Source organism: Myxocyprinus asiaticus, chromosome 36 (genome assembly GCF_019703515.2).
Source record: "Myxocyprinus asiaticus isolate MX2 ecotype Aquarium Trade chromosome 36, UBuf_Myxa_2, whole genome shotgun sequence".
Lineage (NCBI taxonomy): Eukaryota > Metazoa > Chordata > Actinopteri > Cypriniformes > Catostomidae > Myxocyprinus > Myxocyprinus asiaticus.
The window spans coordinates 2,055,407-2,075,000 of NC_059379.1; the positions used below are offsets into that span (position 1 = coordinate 2,055,407).

The window sequence follows — 19,594 nt, forward strand, 5'->3', positions numbered from 1 at the left end:
GTAATTAGTAGTTAGTAATTAATTACTTTTTTTGAGTAACTTACACAACACTGATTTTCATCATATTTAAAAAAAATGCTATTCATGTCTTTATGTGTAAAACGTTTTTAGTAAGCAAAAACTTACTGGATGCACCTTTAAAATTTGCATTTGTGATTTAAATTCAATAGTTATTTTTAATAAAATTAATTACCATAAATTGCATTATTTTACATGCTTGCATGCTGGCAGGTTTTGCTGATAAATCTGACAAAATTGGGCTGTTTCTATAATACGCTTTATTTTACATTACATACAGATCCGTTAATTTTCTTATCCGTGTCGTGTTTTCCGTCTGTTCGTAATGTCTCTTTGGAAATAGAGTGAGCTCGATGTAATTTGACACTTGAACTGAGTGCTGCTGCACTCCGGCTCATCCATACAACGACGACAGAAAAACAAGATACTTTTAACAACACCGCGATATTACGATATTATCGTTCATCATCCTGCGGGATTTATTCGGTAAGACACTTTCTCTGCGTGTTTCCGTGCTGCAATTCTTCGGGATGCTGCTTTTGCTCGCCGTTCGTGTCCCAACAATAGATCCACTTGAATGAAAGAGTTCATCTGCATCCTGCGGTACCGGACCGGTGCACGAGCTCCCGGTGATCGGATCCCGGTGCATGCGATTGTGTGCGGTTCCGCCGGCTGCGGGATGAAAGCAAGATTGAGATGCGCCGTGACTGACATTCAGATGATTAATTGATTCTGGAGTTGATTCAGGTGATTCGGGTGGTTTACGGGTGTTTATTTCATTCATAAATGTGTCGCATTTGGTTTGAATGTTTGTACACAATTATTACAGTTTCAGTGTTTGCATTATAGGCTACTAATTTAAATAACTAACTGATTCGAAATAAAAGTAGCTTACTTGTTTACCACATAGGCTATTTACTATTAGTGATCGACATGCACATAATATGTTTTATTTCATTTACAAATGCATATTTATAACAAATATTACTATAAAACAGTATTTGTTTAAAAAAATCTGATATATGTTCATATATGGTTTTCACTGATATAAAAAGTCACATACAGTATATGGAACATGTATTTCAAAATGCTACAAAAATTGCAGTTTTCATATATGAAACAAAGTCTATAATTTGACAAATAGCCTAACAGTGGAATTTGAACATGTACATACTCAAATACATGAACTCTCCCAGACAGCACATGCACATCTCCGAGATGTCTTTTTAATTAGATCTTTTCATCTGGAAAGCATTGCAATCTAATTAACATCTGCTAAACATCTTAAAAAGATCAGATTCACAAACATTCTCAAAAACGTCTCAAAAACATCTGCTGAATTTCTTATTGACATCTAAGAGGAAACGTCTTATAGATGTATTGCAGATGAGCAAACGACCTAAAAAAATACTGCACGTACACATCAAATAGATGTCTGGGTGACATACGTGTGCAATCATGGATGCATCTGCATACAATATATACTTCCATATATGGCCATTTATCAGATTTCTGTATAGGCTACATGTTATTTCTACAGTATATTTACAACCCAGATAGCACATGTTCGTCTCCGAGATGTATTTTGTTTTAGATCTTTTCATCTGGAAAGCATTTCAATCTAATTAACATCTGATAAACATCTTAAAAAGATCAGATTTATACATTTATACAATTCTAAATTCTAAACATCTCAAAGACATCATCTGCTGAATGTTTGCCATCCGAGAGGAAATGAGCAAACAACTCCAAAACAATACGTCTTCCAGATGTAAACACACACATCATATAGACGTCTGGGTGATGTACTTGTGCTATCGGGGAATAGAGAGTATGCTACTAATTATGCTAATTATATAACATTATACAGCACAAATATGCTACTAATGTAGCTAATATTTACATAATGGACACAGTAATGTAAAGTGTTAGCTCCTTTTTCTCAATGCATCTGAGTATTTGTTGGAATTATTGAGCATGAAAACTTTATGTGTTTCTTGTGTGTTTTAAACATGATCTGTGTGTGTAGATTCTGCTGTTTCACTCTTGGATGTGTGTGCAGGACAAATGTGAACCACAAAAACACTTCAACCAGACACATTCGAAAACGGTGTGTGTGTGTGTGTGTGTGTGTGTGTTTATTTCTCTGGTTGACCAGCCCTTAAATTCCACTTTACTGTGAGCGGACTTTAGTCACCACTGTTTGCACTTTGCATTGCATAATCTTTTATTTATTCTTCTGTGGTTTATGCATAATTTAAAATGAACTGAAGCGTTGTGCTTGGTAAACAGAGTTTTACTCTGAGAATTGCGAGTGATGTTACCGAAGACGACCGGAGTGCAAGTCTGATCATACACTCACTGTCCAAAAACAGGAACTGTGTGAATCAGAGGAGGGACACTCTCTCTCATCCACCCAAGTGTGTGTGTGTGTGTGTGTGTGTGTGTGTGTGTGTGTGTGTGTGTGGTGGGGGGGTCGTCTGTCCTATTCAGCAGTGAGTGGACAAAAGACGCATTGACTCAGGGCAGTGTTGTAGCACGTGTGTGTGTGTGTGTGTGTGTGTGTGTAAGGCGAACCAGTAGCATAATTTGTTAACACTGCATATGCGTGTTTAGAGAATCTGCTGAGAAGTTAATAAGTCGAGAGTGAGACAGGCTGAGAAACAGAGGGACAGAATAAGTAGTACAGTTAATATGTGAGGGCGGAGCTGTTCTTTCGATTGAATGAGAAGGTAAATTGTTTCATTTCTGTGTGTTTTACCAGTGTAAACATCTTCTTTTCTGTCTGTTTGTTCTCTAACAGTAAAACACTGAGCAGGCTCACAGTTACAGGTTATTAATTAATGTGTGAACTAACTCTAACTACACCTGTACTCATCTCAACTTGGGTTGGAAACAGAGAACCGGTTCTTATATGGAACCTGTGCCATTTAAAAAAAAATACCAAAATCAAATTATTTAACGTGCATTTTTCAGAACACAAGGACAGTGTAGTAGGACGAGCGAATGACCCTTATGAACCGGTTCTTCAGAATCTACAAATTCAAATATATATTGAAGTTAAGAAGAAAAACAAACTACATTCAAATGCTAAAACTGTGCATTCTAATTTAGGATAACTTCAGACCGATCGCATACTTGTGCTAAAAAAGGCAAGACGCAGCTCAACGAATGCGGTTTAACAGAATGCAGGTGTCTCGAGACAAGTTCTTTTTTAACTTTACACAGCATCTAAAAAACACAGCGTTCCTGCACAGGATGCTGAATAATCAACGAAACGTGGCAGAACGATCAAAGACTTTCGTCTAGCGCGTTTACATAAAAAAACAAATGGTAAACTGGATGGTTGCAAAAGCATTCGGTGTGAACAGCCCCTAAAGTCGACATCTTTGGCCATTGCATCTTGCTCTCTCTCTCTCTCTCTCTATATATATATATCAGCGATTCTCAGATTAATCAATGGGTTTTTAAAGCGCTTTGTCAGGAAAGGGGTTCAGTTTGGAAATGTGTGTCTCGAAATCCTCACGTTCTGTTGCGTTCTGTTTGAACAGCCCCTGTGCTCAGAGTCTGAACTCACCACTGAGTTCAGCCGAATAGCACTGCTGTCTGGGAATATTATTACAGTACATACAACTGTAATGAATGAAAACACTGGGGTAGTGCCATTATAATGCAGCTTGAGTCTAGGGCTAGAATACTGTAACACCAGTGCAACACCATGTTAACATAGAACTGACTTTTGCTAATATTTGTGATAAAAATGTGAATTTATTTTGTCAGCCCAGTTGACAGCCCTGGTCCGATCCCTAAACTTATGAACCGGTTCTTTTTAATCTACTTAAAGGAATATTCCGGGTTCAATTCAAGTGAAGCTCAATCAACAGCATTTGTGGCATAATATTAATCACCAAAAAATAAATTTAGACTCATCCCTCCTTTTCTTTAAAAAAAGCAACATCTTGGTTACAGTGAGGCACTTAGAATGGAAGTGAATGGCGGCAATTTAAAAAAAAAAAATTCTCCCCAATTTGGAATGGCCAGTTCCCAATGCGCTCTAAGTCCTCGTGGTGGCGTAGTGACTCGCCTCAATCCGGGTGGAGGAGGACGAATCTCAGTTGCCTCCGCGTCTGAGACCGTCAATCCGCACATCTTATAACGTGGCTTGTTGAGCGCGTTACTACAGAGACCTAGCGCATGTGGAGGCTTCACGCTATTCTCCGCGGCATCCACGCACAACTCACCACACACCCCACTGAGAGCGAGAACCACATTATAGTGACCACGAGGAGGTTACCCCATGTGACTCTACCCTCCCTAGCAACCGGACCAATTTGGTTGCTTAGGAAACCTGGCTGGAGTCACTCAGGACACCCTGGGATTCTAACTAGCGAACTCCAGGGATGATAGTCAGCGTCTTTACCACTGAGCTACCCAGGCCCCCAAATATTGCAGTTTTAAGTGGGTTTCAATGGGGACACATGAGCCGGAAGTGTCACAGAAGCAGCAGAAAATGAAGTTAATTGTGTTTTTCATTTCACATTTGCTTCTTCTAAAACTATCGGTTAGGTTTAAGGTTTAGGGTAGGGAGGTCGGTTTTGTTGATTTAAAATTCACTAGAGCATAAACCTTAAAAACGTCATCTGTTTGGGTGAACGTTTAACTCACTTTTAGTGCCACAGAGTGGACAGTTCACTTCAGAACTGCCGTGGTACGTGCAATGAGCCATGTAACATTATTCTGGAAAAATCTCACCACAGTCACGTAATTTTCATGAGATCAGACTAGTAGAGTTTGATTGGATGCACAGCCATGTCACCCACAAAAGAAATGGGAAGTATTTTCCCCTCCATATTCATAGTTTACTATTAAACCTAACTTAATCTTAATTTTATTTGCTCTATGCATTGTTTATTCCCTGTTGTTTGCAACTCTTATCAGTACAGATCTGCCAACTGTTTTTGTGTCACAACCTACCAGTTCAGAAGCACTGATCTAAATAAATCAAAAGTGATCCCTCTCTCTGTAGTGGGGGTGAACAGGGGGTCAGACGCCGCAGTGAACGGCCCCTCTGGAGTTTTCCACCCACATCTCTCACATGACAGGCTGTCCTTAAATGCAACCGCGCACGACTCTCCGAACGGCTCTTAAAATAACAACCTCCAGAGAGAAAGAGACAGACAGTGAGACTTGTGTTCTCCTGTCTGTCTGTAACCAGCGCGAGGGCTCCTTAATTTACTGTGCCTCAGTCTCGCAGAGATGAATTTAGCCATGATATTCGTCTGATGGTTGAGCTGTCTGTTTTGACGTGTAGTAACTGATCTGCTCTCTCTGTCCTAATTTTTCTAAATAAATGCAGTTGCATTGGCAGGTTTTTTAATGAAAGCATTGAGAAAACATTTGAAACATTACAGCACTATTGAATAGGAGTGTTAGGGGTCGTTCACATCGAACGCGTTACATCCGTCTGTGGTAAACGGATGTCTTTGAAGGTTGCACCGTGTCACACTGTTTCATTCTGCATTTCGTTCAGAAGCGCCATGTTTTTTAGACTGCGTGTCAGGCTAAAAAACTTCAAGTGTTAAAAATTAAAACATGTCTCGAGACACCTGCATTCCGCTGTCTTCGTGACACTGCTTGTCTTTTTTTTTTTAGTGTAAGGACATATTCAGAGGGAACGGCCCCTTTGAATGTTAAAAGATGTCTAAATAGTATATCAGACTATTTTATTTCAGAAGAGCAACAAAAACCCTGTTTTCTCCGATATGAACCTATATGATATGATTTTAATGATCTAAATAAAGCTTTTGTACGTATTTGTATAAGTGTGTGTGTGTTTGTGTGTTTCTGTACATTGTTGAATTTTATATCTAGAGGTCGACCGATAGTGGATTTTGCTGATAACTAAGGTGGTAGAAAAATGCCGATTAATTGGCCGATAATTTTAAAAAGATTTGTTTTTGAATGTTGTGTAATCAACATTTTTGACATTATATCGTCATGGCAACGTAGTTGTAAGTTGTAAAATTGTCTATGACGTTACACAGATGCGGTAAAATCATGTTAATAACACACATATTGTTTATGTCTTGTGTCTATACTTTTGAAACAGTGAGTATTTTAACGTTAAAAAATTGACCCCATTGACTTCCATTGTAAGTGTCTCACTGGAACACACATTTGTGCTTTTATTAAAGAAAAGAAGGGACGAAGTCAAAATAAATTTTTGTGGTTATCAATATTCTGCCAAAAATGCTGTCGACTGAGCTGAACTTGTGTTGAACCCGGAACATTCCTTTAAGCTATGATTGTCTCATTAAATATTCCAATTGAATTTGAATATAAATATGTAGAATCGTTCTGATTGCAGTCACTGTAGAGACTGACTTCAAAAGTGCGTACTAAAAATGTTACACATGGTTCAAAGGATGAAAAAATGTAATTTGTTTGCACGGTTGTAACTCCTAACATTCAGGGTGAATGATTGCTCACAGAGAGAACATAACTGGTTGTTGTTGGGGTTTTTGTTGATTTTCAGGTAAGATGAGCGACTGATGGATTCGTAGCTGTTGATTTTCCTGTGCGGTCCTGTGGATGCAAAACATATGCAGGTAAAAATTCTGCTGATACCCTAATGCTCATGAATGATACCTGTGCTGTTACTTATCTAAGCATTTGCACTTTCACATGATTTCACCTTAGAGTTGCATCGAAGGAGTCAGATCTAGAGACCAAATTATAATGAAGACTTAAGGGTGCAAGACTCTTTTAAATTGAGCCAGTAAGCAACCACCTATAGAACAGCAAGGCCAGAACATATGTGCATATGTGTAACACATGACTGTGTGTTTGTTTGCATATGTTGACACATGACTCATTAATGTGTGTGTGTGTGTGTGTGTGTGTGTGTGTGTGTGTAATGTTCCCGCAGATGGTGGTGTATGTTAGGTTGTATAACGGACTGTGTGTGCACTATTATAAGTCTGGATACAGCAGTCAGAACAGTGTGCTATTGTTGAGTGCGTAAAGAGTGACTATTGTGTTTGTAAACACACTCTCTGCGTGTCTTTGTTGTTTAGTTGTTAATTTGAAGGGGTCAAATCATTGTATTTTACACTGCAAAAAATTGCAGTGATGAGGGGAAGTATTGATACTCGCATTAAAAATATAGATTTTTTTTTAACTTGTGATTTTATTATTTCTTTATCATGAAAACTATTGTTTCATAAGATTCAAAGTTAAAAAAAAAGAACAATGTTTGCAAACGATTGTATTTGAATAACACAAGCAGTCACAGTCACATAATTATTTTTATTTTATTGCATAATAATTATTTTATTAATTTTCCTTAAATTTAAACTAATGGGTTTAAATGTTAAATGGATTGCAAAAAAAGTCCATTTGATTGAGTTATCGCTATCAATATGTGATATTAGCTGTGATAGTACTTGGTATTAGATTAAAAAAAAAAATGTAAATTATTATTTTTTTTTAATCACCATCCATATTAATTATTTTTTCCATGAGGTCCACTTATAATTTTAGTAAAGTTTTTGTAATTTAGGTGCGTTTTTTCTAACTTAGTTCGGTTTGTGTAGGCATACATTAAAAATTGATCTTTTTATTTTAGCATCCTAACATCACATTTTTGGGACAGGACTATCTTTTTTACTAAACAATTGCAGATTAGGAGTGTTTGTTAAGTCCTGTGGACATGAAGATGAATCCGGCAGCACTGGATGGAACAGGATTCACTGCCCCAAGTTGAAAGAGGCCACCCCCATGACAGTCGGATGTTCTGGTGCAGAGATATTGGTGTTGTTGCATGGTTGCTGTGAAGCTTCCTTCATGCTAGCATCATGCTAACTCAAGCTAGCAACACCTAGCAAAGTGCTAAAACATGCTAAAAACATGCTAGCATCATGCTAACACATGTTAGCAACACCTAGCGAAGTGCTAAAACATGCTAAAAACATGCTAGCATCATGCTAACACATGTTAGCAACACTTAGCGAAGTGCTAAAACATGCTAAAAACATGCTAGCATCATGCTAACACATGTTAGCAACACCTAGCGAAGTGCTAAAACATGTTAAAAACATGCTAGCATCATGCTAACACATGTTAGCAACACCTAGCGAAGTGCTAAAACATGCTAGCATCATGCTAACACATGTTAGCAACACCTAGCAAAGTGTTAAAACATGCTAAAAACATGCTAGCATCATGCTAACACATGCTAGCAACAAATAGCGAAGTGTTAAAACATGCTAAAAACATGCTAGCATCATGCTAACACATGTTAGCAACACCTAGCGAAGTGCTAAAACATGCTAAAAATATGCTAGCATCATGCTAACACATGCTAGCAACACCTAGCGAAGCGCTAAAACATACTAGCATCATACTAGCATCATGCTAACTCATGCTAGCAACACCTAGCAAAGTGCTAAAACATGCTAGCATCATGCTAACACATGCTAACAACACCAAGAAAAGTGCTAAATCATGATAGCAATACTTAGAAACATGTTAGTAGCTCATTTGACTCATGCTGGCAAGGAGCCTTTTGGGTATCACAGTTCACAGATTCACACCATCTCTGTACCTCCCTAAACCAGTTCCTGTCTGAGAGCATTGGACTGGCCTGTAAAACTCTCTTTTGTTCTCATCCTCTGACAGGAAAGAGCTTATTTCCTGAGGTTGATCTGAATCTGAGCCACAGAGGAAAACTGCTCTGTTATGAAAACTCTAAGAATTCAGCTTTTAAAACACAGCAGTGAATGAATATTTCAGCTCGCCCTCACAAAACACTACTCTGTGGGTACCATGGTACACAAACACATCTCTTTAGTCACGAAAAATGTGTGTAAAGTATAAAGATCATGAAACATTTAGGTGATTCTCATGAAACTGAGCTCGAACCATGGCAGTGAGGATTTTTATATAAAATTCAGTATTAAATTCTATTATGTAACTTGAACACAAGAGATACATGTATTTTATTTTAGATTTTTAAAGAATTTTCGGGTTAATTTCTCATTACCACAAAATTGGGACCAATAAATGTAGCATAAACAAAATAGACAATTTAATAGGGGCCTGGGTATCTCAGCGAGTATTGTCGCTGACTACCACTCCTGGAGTCACTAGTTCGAATCCAGGGCATGCTGAGTGACTCCAGCCAGTTCTCCTAAGCAACCAAATTGGCCCGGTTGCTAGGGAGGATAGAGTTACGTGGGGTAACCTCCTCATGGTTGTTATAATGTGGTTCTCACTCTCGGTGGGGCACGTGGTGAGTTATACGTGGATGCCGCGGAGAATAGCTACGTCTCACACGCTCAACAAGCCACGTGATAAGATGCGTGGATTGATGGTCTCAGACGTGGAGGCAACTGAGATTCATCCTCCGCCACCTGGATTGAGGCAAGTCACTATGCCACCACGAGGACTTAGAGCGCATTGGGAATTGGGCATTCCAAATTGGGGAGAAAAATTATTAATAATAATTAATTTCCCTATAATTTAAAGGAGCGTACATCCAAATCCTGATGACAGTAGCATTTTTAATGCATATAAAAGGAGTGTGTCCATATTTCTGTTCTTCTAATTCATTGCATACAGTTGATTTACACTACTAACTTCATATGAATGTGCTGTCTTTGTTTATATCGATGGTGCTTGAGGGAATGGACTATATAATGGGACGCAGACCCTGCAATAACCGGAGAAGAACCTCAGAATTAAACTGCACATGATCCAGCCCATTAGCGCTTTGTGCGTGCAATCTTGCCAAATCCACTTGCACCTAGACTTAGCACATGCTTGCACGAAAATACCAAAACTTCATGGCCATGCCCACAGACTCTGTGTGTATGACTTATGGCATAGTGCTGCGCTTAACGCTAACATCTTAAAATAGTGCCCTTTATCTGTGCATGCTCCATGATGTTTTAAAAAATTTGGAAAAATATCTTGATTTTACTGTTTACAATATCAGACTTCCCTTTTAATTTTCCAAAAGAAAAAAAAGGGTTAGGGTATAGAAAATGCCATTACATCTGTATAAAATACTTCCTCACTAATGTAGTGAAGCATGTGTTTGCTTGTGTGTTGCAGGGTCTCAGAGTTTGATGGCTGGTTGGGTCAGTGAGGGTCCTGCAGGATGAATTCACTCCCGTCAATGGACAGACACATCCAGCAAACCAACGACCGGCTGCACTGCATCAAACAGGTGAGAGACAGAGAGAGAAAATGTCCCAAGACCTTCAGCATCTCCCATCCTCTCTCACACATTCAGGCTGCAGTTGAACACGACACACAGATATTAGGCTTAAAGAAATAGTTCTCACAAGAATGAAAATTGTGTCATCATTTACTCACCTTCATGTTGTTATTAGTGTTATTAATTATCATCAATATTCATGATTATTTAGTAGCATTATTACACTTATGTTTTTATGTTATGTTGTTTAATATGCATGCCTAAAGCCTAGTGTAAGCCAAAGTTGTGTAGGTCCTTTGTGTGAGTCTTATATAAGTTACATGCATTTGTATGGTTTGGACGTAAAGTTGCTGAGAAGGACAAGTAATGTGTTTTACATTATGAGGGGAGGGGAAGTCATTTTAATCAATGAAGTATGTGTTGTTGTTTTTTCTTGCAATGGTATACTTAAATACGCCCTGCAAAGGCATGAGAAAGCCCCAGCAAGACAGAGACGATTGGGATGACACCACTCTTTAAATTAAAATTTTGCTTTCTCTACTATGTCTGATAACTAAAAGAATTAATGCATTTGTTTTTTTCTTGGCAAGTAACTGGTGTTTGGCTCCATAACTTAAATTTGAAGTCTTCAGTGTTGTTCAAATACCTTCACTCTTATAAAAAAAGATTCAGTTTATTTAATTAATACATTTTATTGGGTAAATAATCACAGTTCAAAGAAAGTGTATCCCGTATGATCCTATATGATGTATTTTCTTATACAGTATGTGGGTTTTGTTTTATCTGTCAGCACCTGCAAAATCCGTCAAACTTCCAGACTGCGGCGTCAGAGCTGTTGGACTGGTGCGGCGATCCACGAGCCTTTCAGCGGGCCTTCGAGCAAAGTATAATGGGATGCCTAACGGTGAGATCTAATCAACATTAACCATACAATAAACCAATTAACTAATATCTGCAGACAGTAATCAGAACAATGTACCGTTCTGACATTTAGCTCTATTCTTTTCGGTTCTATTCTGGTCTGTACTATTCCATTTAGGTTTGTTCTGTTCCATTCTATTCTTCTCTTTTCTATTCTAATCTATTCTGTTCTGATCTGTTCTGTTCTAGTCCATTTGGATTTGTTCTTTTCTGTTCTGTTCTTCTCTCATATTCTATTCTAATTTGTTCTATTCTATATTGTTCCATTCTGTTCTGTTCTATTCTATTTTTTTTTCCGTTTATTCTGGTCTAATCTGCTCTATTCTGTTTTGTTCCATTCTGATTCGATCCGTTCTGTTCTTTTCTATTTAATTCTGATCTGTTCTATTCTGTTCTACTGTTATATTATTATCTGTTCTATTCTGTTCCATTCTGATCTGATCCGTTCTAGTTTTTTTCTGTTCTATTATTTTACATTCTGCTGTCCTATTCTATTTTGATTTGTTATATTCTACTCTGTTCTATTCTATATTATTTTCTTTTATATTTTACTGTTCTATCCTATGATATTCTTTTCTATTCTATTTTGTTCTATTCTGTTCTATTTTTATTCTATAATCTATTTGTATTCATCTTTATTCTATTCTGTTCCATTCTGATCTGATCTGTTCTATTCTACTGTTCTATTATTATTCTATTCTGTTCTATTCCATTCCATTCTGATCTGATCCGTTCTAGTTTCTTTCGATTCTGTTCTTTTACATTCTGCTGTCCTATTCTGTTTTGATCTGTTCTATTCTATTCTATTCTTCTCTCTTCTATTCTGATCTATTCTATTCTACTCTGTTCTATTCTATATTATTTTCTTTTATATTCTACTGTTCTATGGTATTCTGTTCTAATCTGTTCTCTTCTATTTTGTTCTGTTCTGTTCTATTTTTATTCTGTATTCTTCTTTTATCTATTCTGTTCAATTCTGATTTGATCTGTTCTATTCCACTGCTCTATTCTGATCTATTCAATTCTACTCTGTTCTATTCTATATTATTTTCTTTTATATTCTACTGTTCTATCCTATGATATTCTTTTCTATTCTATTTTGTTCTATTCTGTTCTGTTTTTATTCTGTAATCTATTTGTATCCTTTTATATATTCTGTTCCATTCTGATCTGTTCTATTGTACAGTTCTATTATTATCTGATCAATTCCATTCTGTTCTATTCGACTGTTCTATTATTATCTGATCAATTCCATTCTGTTCTATTCCATTCTGATCTGATCCATTCTAGTTTCTTTCTATTCTGTTCTTTTACATTCTGCTGTCCTATTCTGTTTTGATCTGTTCTATTCTATTCTTCTCTCTTCTATTCTGATCTATTCTATTCTTCTCTCTTCTATTCTGATCTATTCTATTCTACTCTGTTCTATTCTATATTCTGTTCTTTTATATTCTACTGTTCTATGGTATTCTGTTCTAATCTGTTCTCTTCTATTTTGTTCTATTCTGTTCTGTTTTTATTCTGTACTCTTCTTTTATCTATTCTGATTTGATCTGTTCTATTCTATTGTTCTACTATTATCTGATCAATTCTATTCTGTTCTATTCCATTCTGATCTGTCCTATTCTGATTTGATCTGTTCTGTTCTATTCTACTGGTCTGTTATTATATGTTATATTCGATTCTATTCTGATCTATTCTCTATTCTCTTCTGTTCTATTCCATTTTGATCAGTTCTATTCAATTTTTTCTCTCTTTTATTCTATTCCATTCTGATCTGATCTTTTCTAGTTTTTTTGTATTCTGTTCTTTTCTATTCTTCTGTCCTGTTCTGTTTTGATCTGGTCTATTCTATTCTGTTCTATTCTATATTTTGTTCTATGATATTCTACTGTTCTATTCTATGGCATTGTGTTCTAATCTGTTCTATTCTTTTTCTGTTTCATTTTGAACTGTTCTTTTCCATTCTATTCTCTCTTCTAGTCTGTTCTGTTTTATTCCATTCTGATCTGTTCTAGTTTGTTCTGTTGCATTCTATTCTATTCTGTACGTCTCTCTTCTATTCAGATCTGTTCCATTCTGATCTGATCTGTTTCTTTTCTGTTCTACCAAAAACTTTGTAGTTCTGTACTTGAAATACTCAAAACAGCTTTCTCTTTAGTAACAGCTGAATTTAAACATTGTGAAGGCGTGAGTAGTAACTCTTAAATGTTGTACTTTTCTATGCTTTCTGCACATTTAATTAGACCCTTTAGACACAAATATCACTGTGTGATATGTGTTTAACTATAATTAAGACAGAAATATAGACGGCTTCCACTATGTCTGTGTCTCAGAGTGAAACAGGCCTCAGGGTGTGGTGTGAAACAATTGGACCGTCCCAAACACTGATCTGCCTTTCCTGGGGTATCTCACTGTAGTGTCTGTGTGCCTGCGTTCAAACCCCCCAAAACCACAATTACTGCAGCATGATAAAATAGGGTCTGTTACTGTATTTCTGAGACTGCATGAATGTACGGACTTGCGAATTCTGTTGGTTGTTTGTAATATCATCTCTGTTCGTGTTCTCTCAGGTGGTGAGTCGTGTGGCGGGGCAGCAGGGCTTTGACATGGATCTGGGGTATCGATTACTGGCTGTCTGTGCTGCAAACAGGGACAAATTTACCCCCAAATCAGCAGGTGAGACTCTTTACAGTAATTACAGCAGTGAATTCGCTTATCAACTGCAGTCAGTGGGTCTCTTTAACCATTCGTAGGCCACAGATGACTGACTTCTGGCTGGTGGTGTAACTCATGTGTGAGGATGATTCTGCCCTCAGAACAATCAGCAGTGACAGACAATAGACACATTTGTGTCTGTCTGAAGATCTCAGGATGGTCTAGACAGGGTGTCTGGGGTTTTTCTCTTCAGTATCCACCACCTTGCACAGGATGCAGAACACAGAATTTGGAATATCAGGCTGTTGTCATTGGAAAGAATAGTAAAAACGAGTAAAAGCCGCATAGTGAGACCAACGTTTATACCGCAGATAAACTAAACTGAGACAATAGGATACATATCTGGTTACTGAAGGACACTGACACATCTATGAGAAGTGTTTGATCATCTGATTATAATTTGAAAGGAGAAACCAGCGTGAGCACGCAGGAGACCACGGTATGCTTTAAACACACTTATTACAGCTCTCATTTTAGTGTGATTGGTCATTTGTGGTCAAATATTTTGGCAGAACGTTCTAATAAAAATGTATTATTTTTTATTATTAGTACAGCACCTTTCAAGTGCAGCTGAAAATGCTTCACATATAGGAAAGGAAGTGACTGCATTAAAATAAATAAAAGTATTTTAAAACATTTAAAAAATATATTTTTTAAATAAAAGAGCATTTTAAATAAATAAATAATACAAATAAAAAGTAATACATTAATTTATGCAAAAAAAAAAAAAAAAAAAAATCACACATACATACATATCAACCCAAAACAATAAAATAACAATAAAAAGTAAATAACAAATAAACATTCATGCATATATACATACCTACCTACATGTCAACAAAATGCTAATTTAAAAAGAAAATAAATGCAAAAAAACGTTAATTAACTTAAAAAATTAATTAAAAAAATTATAATAAAAAGCAAAACATTCATTTACACAAAAGAAAATATAAAATAAACATGTACACATACACGCAGGCCTACATATCAACAAAATGCTCATTTACATGTCTATAAATGCTTTTTTAAAATGTGAATGCTTGGAGCTTGTCTAATTATGTCTCCCATATCACTGCGTGCTCTCTTCTCAAATAATATGATTATTTCAGCTCGAATCAATGTTTCATGTCCTTTTATTTTGTAGGTAGCAGGAAGTGAATAATTTCAGTACTGTTATACTAAAGATCAACTTCCTTGGAATGCATCTTGTCCAGTCAGGACTGAAATGAACTGTTTTTAACGTTATGTTATTAACTTTAATATACTGAATCGTTAGCCCCTTTTGGTTTGATATAGTGGTCTGATCCAGTGCAACTGTTCAAGCAGCTCAATGATTTTAGCCCTGTAGTTTGGAGTGAAATGTTCCTAATTGCTTTCGCATCAGTAGATGGCAAGAATTCTCCATTAGCTCAAAATTAGCCCACAGGTCTCTGTATTTTGGCTTCGCTATATGCCACGCATAATTTAAATTAATTGAAACCGACTGAATACTGTTAACAAGACTCTACACTGTCATTTAAGGGTTAAACGTCTGCCACACCATGTCACATGACACAACAGTGTGACGTTGATTTCTGTGAAGTGCTTCTACGGGCGCAGCGCCAATAAAAGTGCTTCTGCTAAGAAAACTCTTTACATTTTTTGATTGAAACCTGTTTGGTTGTGAAGAGAAGCGTCTCTGGGTTCGTTTGACATGCTTCTTTAAAAAATCCATTAATTTTTCTCGTGTCAGTGTGCCGATAAACATGATGTCCACGTATGTGGAAATTGGGACCGTATTCCCTCAAAAGTTGAAAAAACAAGTCCGTTGTTTTTGAATAATTTTCAACACATCTGTTGGTCATTTCGCTTCATTTTAATATACATTTTGTTATGTTTTATTTTGTTATCACTGTACAGTACGGTTCTATTCATTGACATAAGCAAATGCATTCCTATATTTATTGTGCATTTTCTCATTGGGAATAAATGCATTCATCCAAAAGATTACAAATGTTGCTTTCAGAGGTTTATATGGAATTAGGATGAAAATAAGGTGCATTTCGAACTGTTCTGAGACCAGTGCAGACAGACAGCACATTGGAGGTTAGGTCATTCACTAAACAGGGAGCAAGGGAGCATCCTATAGCTTTCCTATGAAGCCAAGTGCATTCACTCATAAAATCCGACCAAAAGTTCAGTTTCGGGCTGCAGATGAAGTGTGGACACCTCAGCATGTTAGGCACAATGATAATCAACACACACACACACAAATACCAGAGCACTTTCCTAAACACCTACTTGTCATTATACACTGCAAAAATGATAATTGCATGCAAATTCTAAAGGTTGATTTTGAGGTAATTTGATCTTACATTTTAATAACTTGTAAAAAGTTGTTTTGAATAAATGTAACTGAAATTATCACATTTATTTTGAGACAAAATATTTATTTGTCGGTTTCAGTTTTGTTCAAAGTCTTTAAATCAAAAGTTCTGTTTAAAACTGTCCAATAAGTGAAAGGATTGAAGGGGCACCAATCAACCATCAAGGCCCATGTATACTTCGTTTTTGCTCGTTCCGGATCGGCTCGCGCCTGGTCGACCGTGTTGCCTTTGTGAGTAAACTCTTCTGACCGCTAGTGAATATGAACCTGTTTGACGCATGCCTACTACAACTTCTTTGTGATACTCTTTTAGTACAGTCGAGAGAAGGTGCATGTGTCAGGGACGTGCACAGCAGAGGAAAATCTAGTTGGCACGCGGTCTCCCAAAGTATACATTTGGCCTTCAGCCCCCATAGTTTCTCTTAAATGGGGGGAGTAGATTTGTTATGAAGAATGTTCCATTTGTTTAGAGGATACTGTGATTTAAATGAACAGGAAATGGTGCACCCTTTTCTGAAGTGGTTATTTTGAATAAGCATTATCTTATATTACTATATTAAAGTATCTTGCTGATTCAAAAGTATTTGCATATGTTTACCAATTTTGCCATATAACAATTACCCCTATTTCTTCTCTATGTTACTATAAACCCCCGGGGGCCTTTTATCCTTCACTTGGCCTCGTCACCTTTTTTGTAAAAATACATTTTAATCAAAACTTTGTGTTATAGGGGCCTGGGTAGCTCAGTGGTAAAATACGCTGGCTACCACCCCTGGAGTTCGCTAGTTCGAATCCCAGGGCATGCTGAGTGACTCCAGCCAGGTCTCCTAAGCAACCAAATTGGCCTGGTTGCTAGGGAGGGTAGAGTCACATGGGGTAACCTCCTCGTGGTCGCTATAATGTGGTTTGTTCTCGGTGGGGCGCGTGGTGAATTGAGCATGGTTGCCGCGGTGGAGGGCGTGAAGCCTCCACACGTGCTATGTCTCCGTGGCAACGCGCTCAACAAGCCACGTGATAAGATGCGTGGGTTGACTGTCTCAGACGCGGAGGCAACTGAGATTCGTCCTCCACCACCCAGACTGAGGCGAATCACTATGCAACCACAAGGACTTAGAGTGCATTGGGAATTGGGCATTTCAAATTGGGAGAAAAAGGGGAAAAATCCCCCCCAACAAAAAAAAAAAAACCTTGTGTTATTATTTCTCTTAATACAAATTATGGTGCTCCATCAATAGTCATAAAAAAGGGTTTGGCCCCATTGTACCCTATTCGTTATTTTTATACAAAAATGTGTTATATAAGCCGTTAAGTTGTAAATTGTCATTTTAGTGATGGGACTAGTCAAATTAACTTGTGGTTATACCAATAGTGTAGTAGTGACTGAAGAGGTGGGCGTACTGTGCTTTTATCGAGGACTCCGCCCCCCCAAATAACAAAACAAACAAACAGAACACACCCGTTCTCAAAAAGTCATATATTTACCCTTATATAAAAGGTGTAAGAAAATTATATTTTTCAATACATAAATAATATTAACAATTTATGGTTCGTTGTAATCATAGTCTCATTTGAACAAATGAACAAAATGTATGTCAGGGTGTAACGCGGTTCAGGAAGGGCAAGGAGGAGGCGGGAACTGGCAGAAATGTCAACATAACTTTAATGACATAAATCAACTTAAAGAAACATAAACACACAGACAGCGGCTGCGTGTGTCTCTCTCTCTCTCGAAATGGCGCCTCTGGCTCGTCTTTATCCCCCTCCCGGCTGATTAGCGTCAGGCATGCGTCCTCACGGCCCGGCTACGCCCTCCTCCTCATCGCACAGGGTAAGATAGTTTCTTGCTGGCAAGGTGTACAGTACACTGTTTTAAGTAAATAGGTTTGATTAACTGTTCTTTTAATTAACAGTAAAACTGGCTCTAATTAATAAACTAATACATACATAACCTTATACGTAATAAACTGTTAAGCATTGTATATGTATGAATGAGTGTAGTAATGTTCACGTTAACACATACAGTATCTTATATTATGATATACAGTACATAAGAGTTAATGATCAGGGAATCTCTGTACACTTATTAAAAATAATAATAATAATCACAATTCACTCATGGTGCTGCAGCATCACCTCAGTATAATTAAAAGTTATGGGTCAAAAGCCTCCTCCCTGTTTTGGCGGCCATACGTATCATAACTCATTTTAGGTGGGCATACGCAAAATCCTTTGAAAGATAGGTGGGCATACGCCGTATGCCAGCGTATGCCCTAGACTACACTACTGTGTTATAACCACTACCTGAATAACTTTGCACAGACAAGGTTAGTAAGTGATTTTATCACACTAGTCTTATGTTTACATGTATAATATTTAAGTCTTTTGGCTATATTTTAGAAATATTGTGTATTTTTTACATTTATCCCAATGCAATGTCCATCAGGATGTGAACCTGCGAGCCTTAGAACTCAAAACACTACACACCTTCACCAATGCATGTTTATTTATATTATAAGCATGTTTATTGAAGTTTCACTAATAACTGCCATGCCAGTCTTCAAACCTGTGGACAACACACACACATACACAAACACACTCACATGCAAATAATCACAGTCTGTAATTTTGTGTCTCTCAGTGTAGAAACTCATATTTAAAGTGTGGCTTTTCCTAAATAGAAAATGACAGACATCTGTGTGCCAAAGTCTTCTTGAAGATGAGTGTTCTCTGAGTTTAGAGATGTAGCATCATCTTGTGGTAAAGTCAATATGTTTTTGATGAGTGTGTATGTGTGTTTGTAGCTCTGTTGTCCTCGTGGTGTGAGGATCTGGGGCGACTTTTACTGCTGCACCACCAGAAAAACAGACCGACTGATCCATCGGTGATGAAGAACCAGATGCAACCAAACATTAACAGCATGAAACCACTGTCACACAGGTCAGTTACATAAACATGTACACACTCATTCACACAGTAATGCGCATGAACACTCACTTTTGCATCTTTTTTTTTTTTTACATTTCCATAGTGATGCACCGTTTCAATATGACTCTGTCTCCTGGCAACAAAACACCAATCAACCATCTGGTTCTCTCTCCGTGGTAACCACTGTATGGGGTGTGAACAATACATCACAGACACAAGTAAGAGTGTATTTAAACACACACACACACACACTTGCGCACTCTCCGCACTTTAAGTCCATTTTATAAAATTGTGTGTTTTAGGTGTTTGGGAACTCCATGGTCAACCCAAACAGCCATATGAACGCAATGGCAGGGGGTAATGGGGGTATGAACCCGGGGCAGTTTGCTGGGCAGCAGTTTTCCTCTAAGGGTAACCCTAGTCAA

General features: G+C 37.4%; 1 protein-coding gene across 1 annotated transcript in view; it reads left to right on the forward strand.

The window, feature by feature from the left end:
- The first annotated feature begins 396 nt into the window (after positions 1–396).
- LOC127426648 (zinc finger MIZ domain-containing protein 1-like) overlaps positions 397–19,594 on the forward strand; it is a 36,934-nt gene continuing 17,736 nt past the window's right edge. The window contains exons 1-8 of the mRNA XM_051673588.1: positions 397–765; positions 6,554–6,626; positions 10,135–10,249; positions 11,031–11,144; positions 13,735–13,840; positions 19,046–19,181; positions 19,273–19,387; positions 19,472–19,594. The exon at positions 19,472–19,594 is cut by the window's right edge and continues 65 nt beyond it. Coding sequence (XP_051529548.1) covers positions 10,181–10,249; positions 11,031–11,144; positions 13,735–13,840; positions 19,046–19,181; positions 19,273–19,387; positions 19,472–19,594 — 663 coding nt within the window. The 5' untranslated portion in view covers positions 397–765; positions 6,554–6,626; positions 10,135–10,180. The remainder of the gene's footprint in view (positions 766–6,553; positions 6,627–10,134; positions 10,250–11,030; positions 11,145–13,734; positions 13,841–19,045; positions 19,182–19,272; positions 19,388–19,471) is intronic.